Source organism: Pelobates fuscus, chromosome 2 (genome assembly GCF_036172605.1).
Source record: "Pelobates fuscus isolate aPelFus1 chromosome 2, aPelFus1.pri, whole genome shotgun sequence".
Taxonomy (NCBI): domain Eukaryota; kingdom Metazoa; phylum Chordata; class Amphibia; order Anura; family Pelobatidae; genus Pelobates; species Pelobates fuscus.
In genome coordinates this window covers 267,459,441-267,473,205 of record NC_086318.1, presented here as the reverse complement: position 1 = coordinate 267,473,205, position 13,765 = coordinate 267,459,441, and the positions used below count along the sequence as shown (strand labels likewise).

Sequence of the window (13,765 nt, the reverse complement as noted above, 5' to 3'; positions counted from 1 at the left end):
CGCATTTTCCCCCTTTTTTTTATACATTTTTAAAACTTTTTTAAAGTTTTTAACTTTTAAAAAGTGTTATTTAGCTTTTACTATTTTAAAACTTTGTTTAAACTTTTCAAAAGTTGTTTTCACTTCTAATTGTTTTTTTTAACTTTTAAACCCTAACTAGCCAAACCGTAAATCCCCCAATATTTTAAAATATTTAAATGAATTAATTAAATACATTAAACCCCTGAGGATTAAAAAAAAAGTAAAGTTAACCCTCAGGGGTTAAAAAAAAAAAAATCAGATCACAGCAAAATACTGTGATCTGTATTTTGATCACTGCAGGCAGAGATCAGAGGGCAGGGAAGGGGTTAATTTTATTTGAAAGAGGTGAGGGGGTGGGTGGATTTTGTGACTGTTTTTTTAAAGCCAGAGACAGATCAGCACTGATCTGTCTCTCTGCAGTTCACAGCTCACACGGAGCTGCAGGGAAACAGATCGGGTTTCACTGCTGCAAGTGTGATCGCTCTGACTCCGATCACATGGGCTGAATCAGTGAAACTGCCCATGGTAGTGTGCCTCCGATATGGAGACACACTACAGGAAGATTAACCCCACGATTGCCGCAATTGTGGCAATCAAGGGGTAAATTTCATTTTGAACGGAAATTTTCCATCCAGCGTCCTTAAGGAGAGTGCTGCAATGACGAAAAATGTCCATCCAGCGTCCTTAAGGGGCTAAACCTTTGAATGCTTATTTATACTACATCTGTGTGGTGTGACTTAATTCACAGTGCTGAAGAATTACCTGAGAAAAAAAGCAGAAAATACCTGTGGTTTTAGCAAAAATCAATTGCAGTTACCTGGGTTGGCATACCCTGAGGTGTTTTACAGTCTAACAATGAGCTTCAAATGTTTAGAAGTAAAATTCTTGTGCTAAACAGACTTAATTTATATCCCAACTGCGAGTAAGTAAGCCTAACCCCCCAAATCCAGTTCTCTGTTGTTTGCTCTATATTTGGAAGGATAAACAAAAGAACCAGCAATAAATATCTGACTCCTTATAGTAGACATATGCCTGAAGAAAATGTGGGCCCAGTGCTAAGATTATTCTTACCGTACAATTCCATTTTCCAGTCCCCCTGCTATCACATTGACAGACACTCCCTCAGGCTGGTTAGAAAAAGCAACAGAGCAGATGATTTCTCTACAATGCACATGCCCTATAAGGTCACCATTGACAGTCCACAGTCGCAGATCACTGCCACCTCCAACTGAAAAGAGGTTAAAAAGTAACAATTAGAAATCAAGTAACCATTTTATTCTCAAATTAATTAATCGTACCTATATAAATACAATAACATTTTTAAAAGTGCATATTTATCAGTTTTAGCACTTTAAAAGTTATTTTCAATAATATATTGCAGAATACCTATCATGGACGTTTGCATGTAACAAGCATATAAACCACCAAATTTTCCCAATCTCTGTATTAATTATAAATAATGACAAAAACACTACTCAAAAATACATAGGCTCTGTTTAATATTTTTGATAAGCTTTTCAAATTATTTAATATTTAGAAAAAAATATTTGTAACATATATATATATATATATATATATATAAAAAGATATATTGTTGATATTTTTTTTCAATTTGAGAGTTTTTATTTTGTCAGTAGTCAATGAACAGACAGATACACACATATAGATGTACAGACAGATGCACTCACTGACATACATACAGATACACGCATTGACAAATACAATTGTACAGACACTGACATACATGCTGACACACGGACACACAGATGCAAATGCTGACACACATACAGATAAAGGCACACAGATACACATACTGACATACACATGTACAGACATGTACACACTGACACACGTACAGATGTACAGACAGATGCACACATGCAGATACACAGACACACAGATGTAAACACTGGCACACATACAGTTGCACAGACACATTGATAGACACACATGCAGATACACATTTACAAACACTGGCACAGATATGCATACTGACACATACAGGCATACAGTGAGATACACACACTGACACACATACAGAAGTACAGACAAATGTGAACACTGACACACATACAGATGCACAGACACATGCTGGAACACAGATACACATATGTGAACACTGACAAATATACAGGCACACAGATACACATACTGATGCATACAAATGTACACACGAATACACACTGACGCATACAGATGTACAGACAAATACACACATACAGATGTACAAACACACTTATACACACACTGATACACATGCAGATACAAACACACAGATACACATACATATGTACAGACAGGTACACATACAGAGGGACAGACAGATAAACACACTGACATCCAGATACAGAGACAGATACACACAATGACATACATACAGATACACACCCTGACACACATATAGATGTACAGACACACAGATGTGAACACCGAAACATACAGATACAGGCACACCGATACACACGGATGCATTCAAATGTACAGACAGATACACACACATACAGATGTACAGACACACTGATACACACATGCAGATACAAACACTGACACAGATACAGGCAAACATATACATACAGACATACAGATAGATACACACTGACACACATACAGATGTACAGATGTACAGACACACTTAGACATACTGATACACATGCAGATACACGCACACAGATACACATACAGATTTACAGACACACACTGATAAACATACAGCAGTACAGACAGATACACACACATACAAATACTACATACATACAGAAACAGACATCCAAAACACACATAAAGGTGAACATTTTAGCCACCCTCCAGTTTCTAACTTATGGCAGCAGGAGGGTGGCTTCTGCTGGCAGGGGTTGATGGGAGTTCAGAGAATGCTCCTCTCCTGACAGCTGAAGGGGGCAGAGCTATACCAACAAAGGCAGAGTTATGCAAATCAAGGGCAGATTTATAGTGGCAGAGACAGGATTATGTAGGCAAGGGCGGGTGGAGGTAGGCACTATTAGTTTGCGGTTTCCGTCCCCTCCTTCGCGGCAGAGTGTGTTTCAGCTGGGAGGAAGTTAGAGGGGGCTGAAGATTTCCTCCTAGTTCTCCAGCACATGTCCACCAGGTGGCCCTGAGTGCATGGGCCACCTGATGGACATTTACTCAGGTTCACAACTTGTGCAACACGCCGCTGTAGCAGAGAGGTAGTACAATCCACAATATTTCTGCTGGTAGACAGGAACAGCATACAATAATCCAGGTGAACAGCATTCAATACTCCAGGTAGCGTTACAGTAATCCCTTCCTCCCAAGAACTAGACCACACATAGTCTGGTAGTCAACTGAGATTTTATTCACAGGTCACAGTATTTATGCAGTTCCCCATGCAAGGGGTTTTCAAAGTGGCTTTGCAGGGGTTTTACAGAAGGGGACTACGTGGGAAACTTACAAACTTACAGGGCAGCTTCCCAGCATCCATTGCTGTACAGGCGAGATGAGAGATAAGAATACACTGTTAATCATCTTATCTCTCTGTACAGCCAAAGTTACACTTTTACATTAAAATCTGTAATAGTTACAATATTCGTGTGAATGAGCTGAATGACCTGTTGCTGCATAGCTGGAATCTGAGAGCACTATCTGGTGAGGTACCGCTTAGATCCATGCACATTTAGACGAATGCCATTAAAATTACCTTGTTACATGAATAAGCCTTATAATGAACGACCAGACGGAGCGCTTTAATCTGCCGAAATAATTATTTGCACGGTCTGTAAGGCCTGTAAGGTCTGTAAGGCCAGCGGTGTTCGGCCGTCGAGTAACCGATTTTAGTTCCAGGCACTCGACGACCAAACACCGCTGGGCTTGAGGGATCAAAGATGGCCACCTCCATGTGTTCGGTACACGAACGGCGGCCACCCGGAAAACACATTAAGGAAGGATGGATACAATGTTGTAAGCCCTAATGGGAGACACACGACCCCCTTTGTGTGGTCTCCCATTCGGTTCTTTATTCGTTTCACGAATAGTGTCGAAATTCACTGTTCGTGAAACTACCATATGAATGCTAGCGGCTTTCGTGCCGCTAGCATACGAATGCTCTCTAACCCAGATTCAAAATACACATACACAAAGCATCACAATAACGTCTATAGGGCAACCCTTATACAGCAAGTAATCTTAAGTGGCTAAGTTTACCACAGCCGCCATTACGATTTCTTTTCCGCGTACTCCAGGGGTACACATTCCACAGGTTGGGAACCCCTGATGTAAACTGTTGGTAGTGGGATAGGAAACCCATATCAATATTTAGTCCTCTATTCTTGCTGTTAAGTTTTTCTTTTCTTTTTCTTTAAAACCACCTTTCAGTACTTTGATTTTTAGGTCCTTTATTGGGTGGCCAGACTGGGTAAAATGGTGTCCCACAGGAGTGCAATAGAATTCTTCTTTGTGGTGTTTAATGGAGTGTCTGTGCATATTCATTCTGCCATATAATTGCTGCGTGGTTTCCCCAATGTAGCATCCTAGGTGGCATTTGGTGCATTGAATCATGTATACCACATTGCTGGATGTGCAGGAGTATGAACCTTTAATGCTGTAGGTTTTATTGTTGTGTGTGGCTGTGTTGCCTGTGCATATGTGCTGACACAGTTTGCAGCGAGGTTTTTTGCATTGACCCGTTTTCTTTATTCTTCCCATCAGTGGGTAGCTTCTTGTTGATTAATTTTTGTTGGAGGTTTGGTGGTTGTCTGAAAGCCAAAATGGGTGTTTCAGAGAAAATATTTTTCAGAGTCTCATCTTCTGTTAACATTGGTTGTTGGTCATTAATGATTTTACGTATTTCCTCAAGAGCTGGGTTGTAAGTGACCACAAGTGGCACGCGTGTAGATATTTTTTTTCTCTGTACTGTAGCAGGCATGTGCGTGGAGTTTTTACAGTAGTTTTGATTTGTTTGGTAATAGTCTTTGCTACAAGCCTTTCTATCTCATAGATTGGGAGAGTACATTTAGATGGGAATTACAATGATTAGGATCAGAGCATATGCGATGGTACCTAGTGGCTTGGTTGTAGACTATACCCTGTTTAGTATGGGAGGGGTGGAAGCTGGAGCTGTCAAGGTAACTGCACCTGTGTGGATTTTCTATAAACCGAAGTGTGGATTGTGCCAGTGTTACATGTCACAGTGGTGTCCAGAAAATTAATAGATCTAGTGGAATATTCCATTTTTAGTTTGATTGATGGATGGAATGAGTTAAGAGAGTCATGGAACTGTATCAGTTTTTCTTCGCTTTCAGTCCAAATTATGAAGATATCATCGAAATAGTGATAATATTTGTATGGTTTGGTGTGCTATATTTTTAGGAATCTATGTTCAAGATCTGCCATCTCTCTGCCTTCATAAATTATAGTGTAGATTGGATTAGCCGTATTAGTCCAGTAGACAAGATGCCAAAATACCAGAATATTGCAGTATGCAATGATACCTTTTTTATTAGACTAAAATAATATTTCAAAGACCAGCTCAATATTGATCAATCTGATCGAGTTTAACACTTAAAACAACTGATGTTAGAGAAGGGGAGGGAGGGGGTGGGTGGGGTGTCATAAATAGCAGAAGATGTGCCTGAAAGTGAAAGATGCAGGTTGGCTGAGAATAGCCAGAAAAAGTAATAAACAGAGGAGCGTCAATAAGCTAGTTAAAAAGAAAAAAAAAAACTAACAAGAAAACAGCAGAGCAAAACTTTTTATAACCACACATCTTAATGTCTTATATAGTTATTTTTCAATATTCTCGTTTCACCTTTACTGGATCAATTTATTTACATAGTGTTCAAATAGAGATTGTAGCCATATTAGTCCAGTTATGTAGATGCAAAAACCAGACACACTTTGTATCTTGTAATACCTTTCTTATTGGACTAACATAATTTTTTACTGACAAGCTTTAGGGAGAACCTCCCTTTGTCAAGTCTGAAGAAAGCTCGTCATTAAAAAATTCTGTTAGTTTAATAAAAAAGGTATTACAAGATACAAATTGTATCTGTTTTATATACATACATATATGCAGCTATATACTTGCATGACCTGCTCTGCTGTTTTCTTTTTTCTTTTCAACTAGTTTATTGACTCCTCTGTTTATTTACATTTTCTGGCTATTCTCAGCCAACCTGCACCTTTCCCTTTCAGGCACATCTACTTATATTTATGACACCCTACTCACCCCCCTCCCTCCCCTTCTCTAACATCAGTTGTTTTAAGTGCATTAATAGAAAGCAGTTGTTGTTGGGGGATTCTATCATAAGAGGTGTGGAGATGGACAATGGTGGTCTTGTGAGGGGTCTTCCCGGAGCTACTGCTCACAGAGACAGGAGACATATTTGTAATATTGTTAAGCGAGCAAAGCAGGAAGGGGAATTGGATGTACTTGTCCATTTAGGGACAAATGACTTGGCTTGCAATGAGGTTTCAGAGGTAAAGGAAGTTTTTAGTGTTTTTGCCAATGATACACTGTCATTTTCTGAAGTTCTGCCTCTGCATAACACTCAGAATGACAGGCGGATGCGTATTAGGGACTGTAACTTGTGGCTTGGTGAATGGTGTCAGGAGCAAGGTTTTGGCTTTATTTCTCATGGTAGCTCTGTTTGGAATGGAAATAGACTGTACAAAAAAGATGGTTTGCATCTTTCTCAAAAGAGAACAAAGGTTCTCAGTGAGCAGTTCAGAGGTTTTGCTTGGATGTATTTAAACTAGGGGAGGGGCAAAAGGGTGATAAAACATCAATCCAATTGCCCCCCCAAAACAAGGATAGAAGGTGCCTGTAGCAAGTGTGTTAAAAAATGATAAGCTTAGAGTCATGTATACAAATGCTCGCAGTTTAGGGAATAAGATCCATGAACCTGTGGCAATAATGGCAACTGATAATGTAGATTTAGTCGCTGTTACTGAAACATGGTATTATGAGAAAATGACTGGGACATAGCAATACCAGGGTAATCTTTATTTAGAAAAGACAGGGAAGGCAAGAAAGGGGGAGGGGTGGCCCTGTATGTGATAGCATAAAATCTAGCCTAATAAAGGTTAGTGAGGCGAACATAGAGTCCCTTTGGGTTACGTTAGAATTTGGTAATCACACAGTAACTCATGTAGGTGTGATGTATAAGCCCCCAGGACAAATAGATGAGTTAGATAATCTACTGGTTGATGAAATAGCTAAAATGACAATGAATGGGGAAGTTATCATCATGGGTGACTTTAATCTTCCTGATGTGAATTGAAAAACCAAAAGATCTGCTTGTGCCAGGAGCACACATATTCTAAACTCCCTACTGGGATTGTCTCTAAAACAAGTCATTGAGGAGCCAACTCGTCAGGAGGTCATACTAGATTTAGTGTTAACAAATGGAGATTTGGTATCAGATATTACTGTATGTGAAAGTTTAGGATCCAGTGATCATCAGTAAGTGTGGTTTAATATAAGAACAGTGACTGAGTCACACCACACAAAAACAAAAGTTTTAGACTTTAAAAAAAAATAGACTTTTCTTAAATTAGAATATGTGTAATTGAGTTATTATCAGACTGGAGCAACTTAAATGGAGTCCAAGAGAAATGGGATTATTTAAAAGTTGCACTGCTGAAGTCAACAGAAAATTGCATTATGCTTGTCAGTAAAAGCAAAAAATTCAAGAAACCCACTGTGGTACTCTGCAGATGTGGCCAAAATAGTAAAAATCTAAATGTTAGCATTTAGTAATTATAAAAAAAAAAAAAAAAAAAACAGAGTGAGGAAGACAGAATTATCTATAAGATTAGGCAGAAAGAGTCTAAGCAAGTTATAAGAGCTTCCAAATCACACACAGAAGAGAAAATAGCAAAGTCAGTAAAAAAAAAAAAAGGGGACAAAACATTTTTAGATACATAAATGAGAAAAGGAAAGTAAAACAAGGATTAGTTAGATTAAAAACAAAAGAAGGAAGGTATGTAGAAGAAGATAAAGGTCTAGCTGACTGCCTCAATTAATATTTTTGCTCAGTATTTACAGGTGAAAATGAAGGAAAGGGGCCTCCGTTAGGAAAAAGGACAAATTAGTAATTTGTTACATGTGAGTTTACAGAGGAAGAGGTTCTATTTCAACTGTCAAAAGCAAAGACACATAAGTCAATGGGACCTGATGGAATACACCCAAAGTTATTAAAAGAGCTTAGTGGTGTACTAGCAAAACCATTAACAGATTTATTTAACCAATCATTGTTAACATGAGTCGTCCAAGAAGATTGGAAGTTAGCGAATGTTGTGCCCATTTACAAGGAAGGTAGTAGGGAGGAGTCGGGTAACTATAGGCCAGTAAGCCTTACTTCAGTACTGGTGAAAGTAATGGAAACCATGTTAAAGGATCAGATTGTTGAACATCTAAAAACACATGGATTTCAAGATCAGAGACAACATGAGTTTACTTCAGGGAGATTATGCCAAACTAATCTTATTGATTTTTTTGATTGGGTAACTAAAATAATAGATCAGGGAGGTGCAGTAGACATTGCTTACCTAGATTTCAGTAAGACTTTTGACACTGTTGTACATAGAATACTTATCAATAAACTGCAATCTTTAAGTTTGGATTCCAATATTGTTGAATGGGTAAGGCAGTGGCTGAGTGACAGGCAACAGAGGGTTGTAGTCAATGGAGTATATTCAAAGCATGGGCTTGTCACCAGTAGGGTACCTCAGGGATCTGTACTTGGACCCATTCTCTTTAATATTTTTATTAGTGATATTGCAGAAGGTCTTGATGGTAAGGTATGTCTTTTTGCTGATGATACTAAGATATGTAACAGGGTTGATGTTCCAGGAGGGATAAGCCAAATGGCAAATGATTTAGGTAAACTAGGAAAATGGTCAGAGTTGTGGCAACTGACATTTAATGTGGATAAGTGCAAGATAATGCATCTTGGGCGTAAAAACCAAAGGGCAGAGTACAGACTATTCGATAGAGTCCTAACCTCAACATCTGAGGAAATCGATTTAGGGGTGATTATTTCTGATGATTTAAAGGTAGTCAGACAATGTAATAGAGCAGCAGGGAATGCTAGCAGAATGCTTGGTTGTATAGGGAGAGGTATTAGCAGTAGAAAGAGGGACGTGCTCATGCCATTGTACAGAACACTGGTGAGACCTCACTTGGAGTACTGGAGACCGTATCTCCAGAAGCATATTGATACTTTAGAGAGAGTTCAGAGAAGGGCTACTCAGTTAGTTCATGGATTGCAGGATTAAACTTACAAGGAAAGGTTAAAGGAACTTAACATGTATAGCTTGGAGGAAAGACGAGACAGGGGGATATGACAGAAACATTTAAATACATAAAGGGAATCAACACAGTAAAGGAGGAGACCATATATAAAAGAAGAAAAACTACCACAACAAGAGGACATTTTGTTTTCCATATATATCAAATATATATACACACACACACACACACAATTACTTTTGGGGCTGGCAATCATTTTTTTTCCAAGGGCTGCTTTGCATACCCAGTCTGTCCCTGCCATGGTGGTGCTGGATGTTACCCTTAGAGAACATGTACATGCACACACACAATGACAGAGGCATATCCACACTGACAGACACATATACACTGACAGAAACACGCATTTTCGGACACAGTCACAAATGTAGATTTTTAATTCTAATCCGCCCAGACCTTTGGGAGAGCTGAGTGAGAATCTTTCCCTCGGGTCCAGTGGGCTTGCACTCTCTTCCTCCGTGCGAGGGAGCAGTAAAGTATTTGCAGCTCCTCTCTGCTCCCTGAAGTGATGCAGAGTAATGTCATATTTTGGCTCCCGGCATTACTAAACAGCGCAATGAAGCAAAGAGGAGCTGCAGGAAGATCACTGCTCCCTAGCGCGCAGCCTCAGCCAGCTACATCCATGGATACCCAGGATGGCTGAATGGCTACAATGCTCCCTGAGCCAGCCGCCTCCATGCTTTGCAGGGCAGGTGGCCGGCTCCATTTTTTGCTCAGCTGGCCGCTTTAGCTAAAAGACTGACAAATCCCAGGCACCAGGGAAGAAATTCTAGTCACCATAGTAACCTGGCATATGCGATTTGTCGAACCGTGTATTAAAAACGTATCCCAAAATATTAGATAATTTCAAAAACCTTATCCAAAATTATCAAAACTGCTCTCTCTCTTCTGGCACTGTTCCTGCTGACCTTAAACATGCCACTGTAATACCTATCCTGAAAAAACCATCTCTTGACCCGTCCTTCCCCTCGAACTATCGTCCCATATCCCTGCTCCCTTACTCATCAAAGCTTTTGGAAAGACTTGTCTTTACCCGTGTGTCTCACTTCCTTAATTCCAACTCTCTCCTTGACCCTCTTCAGTCTGGCTTCCGCCCTCTCCACTCTACTGAGACCGCTCTTATCAAAGTGACTAATGACCTAATCTCCGCTAAATCCAAAGGTCACTACTCCATATTAATTCTCCTTGACCTCTCTGCTGCCTTTGACACAGTTGATCATTCTCTCCTCCTTCAAACTCTTCAATCACTCGGTCTCTGTGACTCTGTCCTCTCTTGGTTTTCCTCCTATCTCTCCCAACGCTCATTCAGTGTCTCCTTTTCCAAGGATACCTCCTCCCCTCGCCCTGTCTCGGTTGGAGTTCCCCAAGGCTCTGTCCTTGGTCCCCTTCTATTTTCTCTTTATACTGCCTCTCTTGGAAAACGTATTGCCTCTTTTGGATTCAACTACCACCTGTACGCTGATGACACTCAGATATACCTCTCCTCACCGGACCTCTCCCCGGCCGTCCTGCAACGTGTCACTGCTTGCCTCTCTTCCATCTCTGACTGGATGTCGTCACGCTTTCTCAAACTTAACCTCTCTAAAACTGAACTCCTTGTCTTTCCTCCTCCTAATACTGATCCTCCTCTCTCACTCTCCCTTCAAGTCAGTGATATCCACATAAGTCCATCCCTACAAGCGCGCTGTCTTGGCGTCATACTTGACTCTGGTCTCACCTTTGAGTCTCACATCCAGTTTGTTGCCAAGTCCTGTAGGTTCCAACTCAAAAACATAGCCCGCATCCGCCCCTTTCTTACGCAAGATGCTACCAAGGAGCTTGTCCATGCTCTAGTAATTTCCCGCATGGATTACTGTAACCCTCTCCTGATTGGTCTCCCCAAAAGCCGTACTGCCCCGCTACAGTCTGTAATGAATGCTGCAGCTAGACTGATTTTCCTATCCAGTCGGTCCTCTCACACCTCGCCCCTCTGCCAGTCCTTACATTGGCTCCCTGTATCCTATAGGAGTCAATTCAAAGTGCTAACCCATACATTTAAAGCACTGAACAATTCCAGCCCCTCTTATATCTCTTCACTGATCCAGAGGTATGCCCCTCCTCGTACCCTCCGCTCTGCCCGCGACCACCTCCTGACCGCTGCTCGCACCCGTACGGCCAACTCACGCTTGCAGGACTTCTCACGGGCGGCTCCTCTCCTATGGAATAACTTGCCTACTGCCATCAGACTCTCCCCTAGTCTTCAATCATTTAAGAAGGACCTTAAATCCCATCTCTTCAGGAAAGCGTATGGCCTCCCAGAGTAATCTCTCCCTTACATACCTGTCCCTATGGGATAGTGCTTTGCTCTCTCCTCCAGCTCTGCTTCACTCCTACTTGATATTTCCTATCCTAATGTTTCTAATACCCCACTTCCTATAGACTGTAAGCTCATTTGAGCAGGGTCCTCTTCAACCTATTATTCCTGTAAGTTTTCTTGTAATTGTCTTATTTATTGTTACATTCCCCCCCCCCCTCTCAAAATATTGTAAAGCGCTACGGAATCTGTTGGCGCTATATAAATGTCAATAATAATAATAATAATAATAATAATCAAATCAAAACAATAGGAAACCAAGTAGGAGGAGGTATGGCAGAGGTGATAGCAATACTAGCTGCCGAAATCACAGGTGAAGAGATAGATCAGGCCATCACAGAATTAAAAGGGAACAAAGCTCCAGGGCCTGACAGCTGAAGGTTACTACAAAACATTCAGAGAAGAGCTCATACCTTACCTCCTGAAGCACACCGGACCAAGACATGCCCTTAGCTACCATAGTAGAGAGGGGGGGGGGCATACCGGACCAAGACATGTCCTTAGTTACCATAGTACTACTACTGAAACCAGATCAAGACCCATTACTGGCAAAATACTTTCCATTTCGCTTATTAACCACGATATGAAGATCCTCTCGAAGATCCAGCTGACCCGACTTAACCCTTTCCTATTGGCCCTGATAGATGCTGACCAGGTTGGCGTCATTCCCGGCAGACATCTATTCGAAAATACGCATAGATACATAGATCTCATATGGAGACAAGCAGCCACACATACACCTATGCTGGTCGTATCGCTTGACGCGGAAATTGTCTTCGACAGGGTCAAATGGCCATACCTGTTCATGATGTATTCCGGAGGAATACATCACACTAATTAAGGCCATGTATAGCAACGTACAAGCGCAAGTACAAATCTCTTGGGTTCCCCTCTGTCCTTTCCGACTGTACAACGGCACTAGACAGGGATACCCACTGTCCCCGCTACTATTTGTACTATCATTGGAACCCCTACTACAAGCACTTCGACAACATCCACAAGTACACAGGGTTAAGATAGGGGGCAGGGAATTTCTGGTGTTGGCATATGCGGATGATGTTCTCTTAAAGGAACACTATAGTCACCTAAATTACTTTAGCTAAATAAAGCAGTTTTAGTGTATAGATCATTCCCCTGCAATTTCACTGCTCCATGCACTGTCATTTAGGAGTTAAATCACTTTTTTTCTGTTTATGCAGCCCTAGCCACACCTCCCCTGGCTATGATTGACAGAGCCTGCATGAAAAAAAAAAAAAAACTGGTTTCACTTTCAAATAATTGTATCTCAATCTCTAAATTGAACTTTAATCACATACAGGAGGCTCTTGCAGGGTCTAGCAAGCTATTAACATACCAGGGGATAAGGAAATCTTAATTAAAGAGAACTTGCAATAAAGAAAGCCTAAATAGGGCTCTCTTTACAGGAAGTGTTTATGGAAGGCTGTGCAAGTCACATGCAGGGAGGTGTGACTAGGGTTCATAAGCAAAGGGATTTAACTCCTAAATGGCAGAGGATTGGGCAGTGAGGCTGCAGGGGCATGTTCTATACACCAAAACTGCTTCATTAAGCTAAAGTTGTTCAGGTGACTATAGTGTCCCTTTAACGCTCATGAGCCCTACAGAATCCATGGCCTCTTTACGAGAGGTCCTATGCGATTATATGGAGTTCTCGGATACACAGCTAATATGACTAAATCCAGCGCTCTCCCTGTGGGAATGACGATGGCATACACGGCACTGATAAGAGATAGATATAATATCCGCATTGAACAAAACACCCTCAAAAACTTAGGGATCCAGCGGGATAACAGCGGATCCTGAGAAATTACCGTATTTATCGGCGTATAACACTCACTTTTTCTTCCTGAAAATAGGGGGAAAATGATGGGTGCGTGTTATACGCCGATATACCATATTTACTTACCTGTCTTGAAGCGTGGGCCGGTGTTCAGCGCGCACCGCGGTACTGGAACTTCAATTTCAGGTTCCGGTTTCCGTCGGGACTGAAAGGAAGTGTGCACAGGAAATTGAAGTTCCTGTACCGCGGTGCGCGCTGTGAAGCCGGCCCACGCTTCAAGACAGGTAAGTAATTATGGGACAAGGGA

The 13,765-nt window shown here is 41.1% G+C and overlaps 1 protein-coding gene across 4 annotated transcripts in view; it reads right to left on the bottom strand.

Moving 5' to 3' along the window:
* The window catches only part of LYST (lysosomal trafficking regulator), a 710,683-nt gene that overhangs the window by 37,424 nt on the left and 659,494 nt on the right, over nucleotides 1–13,765 (bottom strand). For all 4 annotated transcript variants that reach the window (XM_063443375.1, XM_063443377.1, XM_063443378.1 and 1 more), the window contains one exon: nucleotides 1,093–1,249. In XM_063443375.1, coding sequence (XP_063299445.1) covers nucleotides 1,093–1,249 — 157 coding nt within the window. The remainder of the gene's footprint in view (nucleotides 1–1,092; nucleotides 1,250–13,765) is intronic.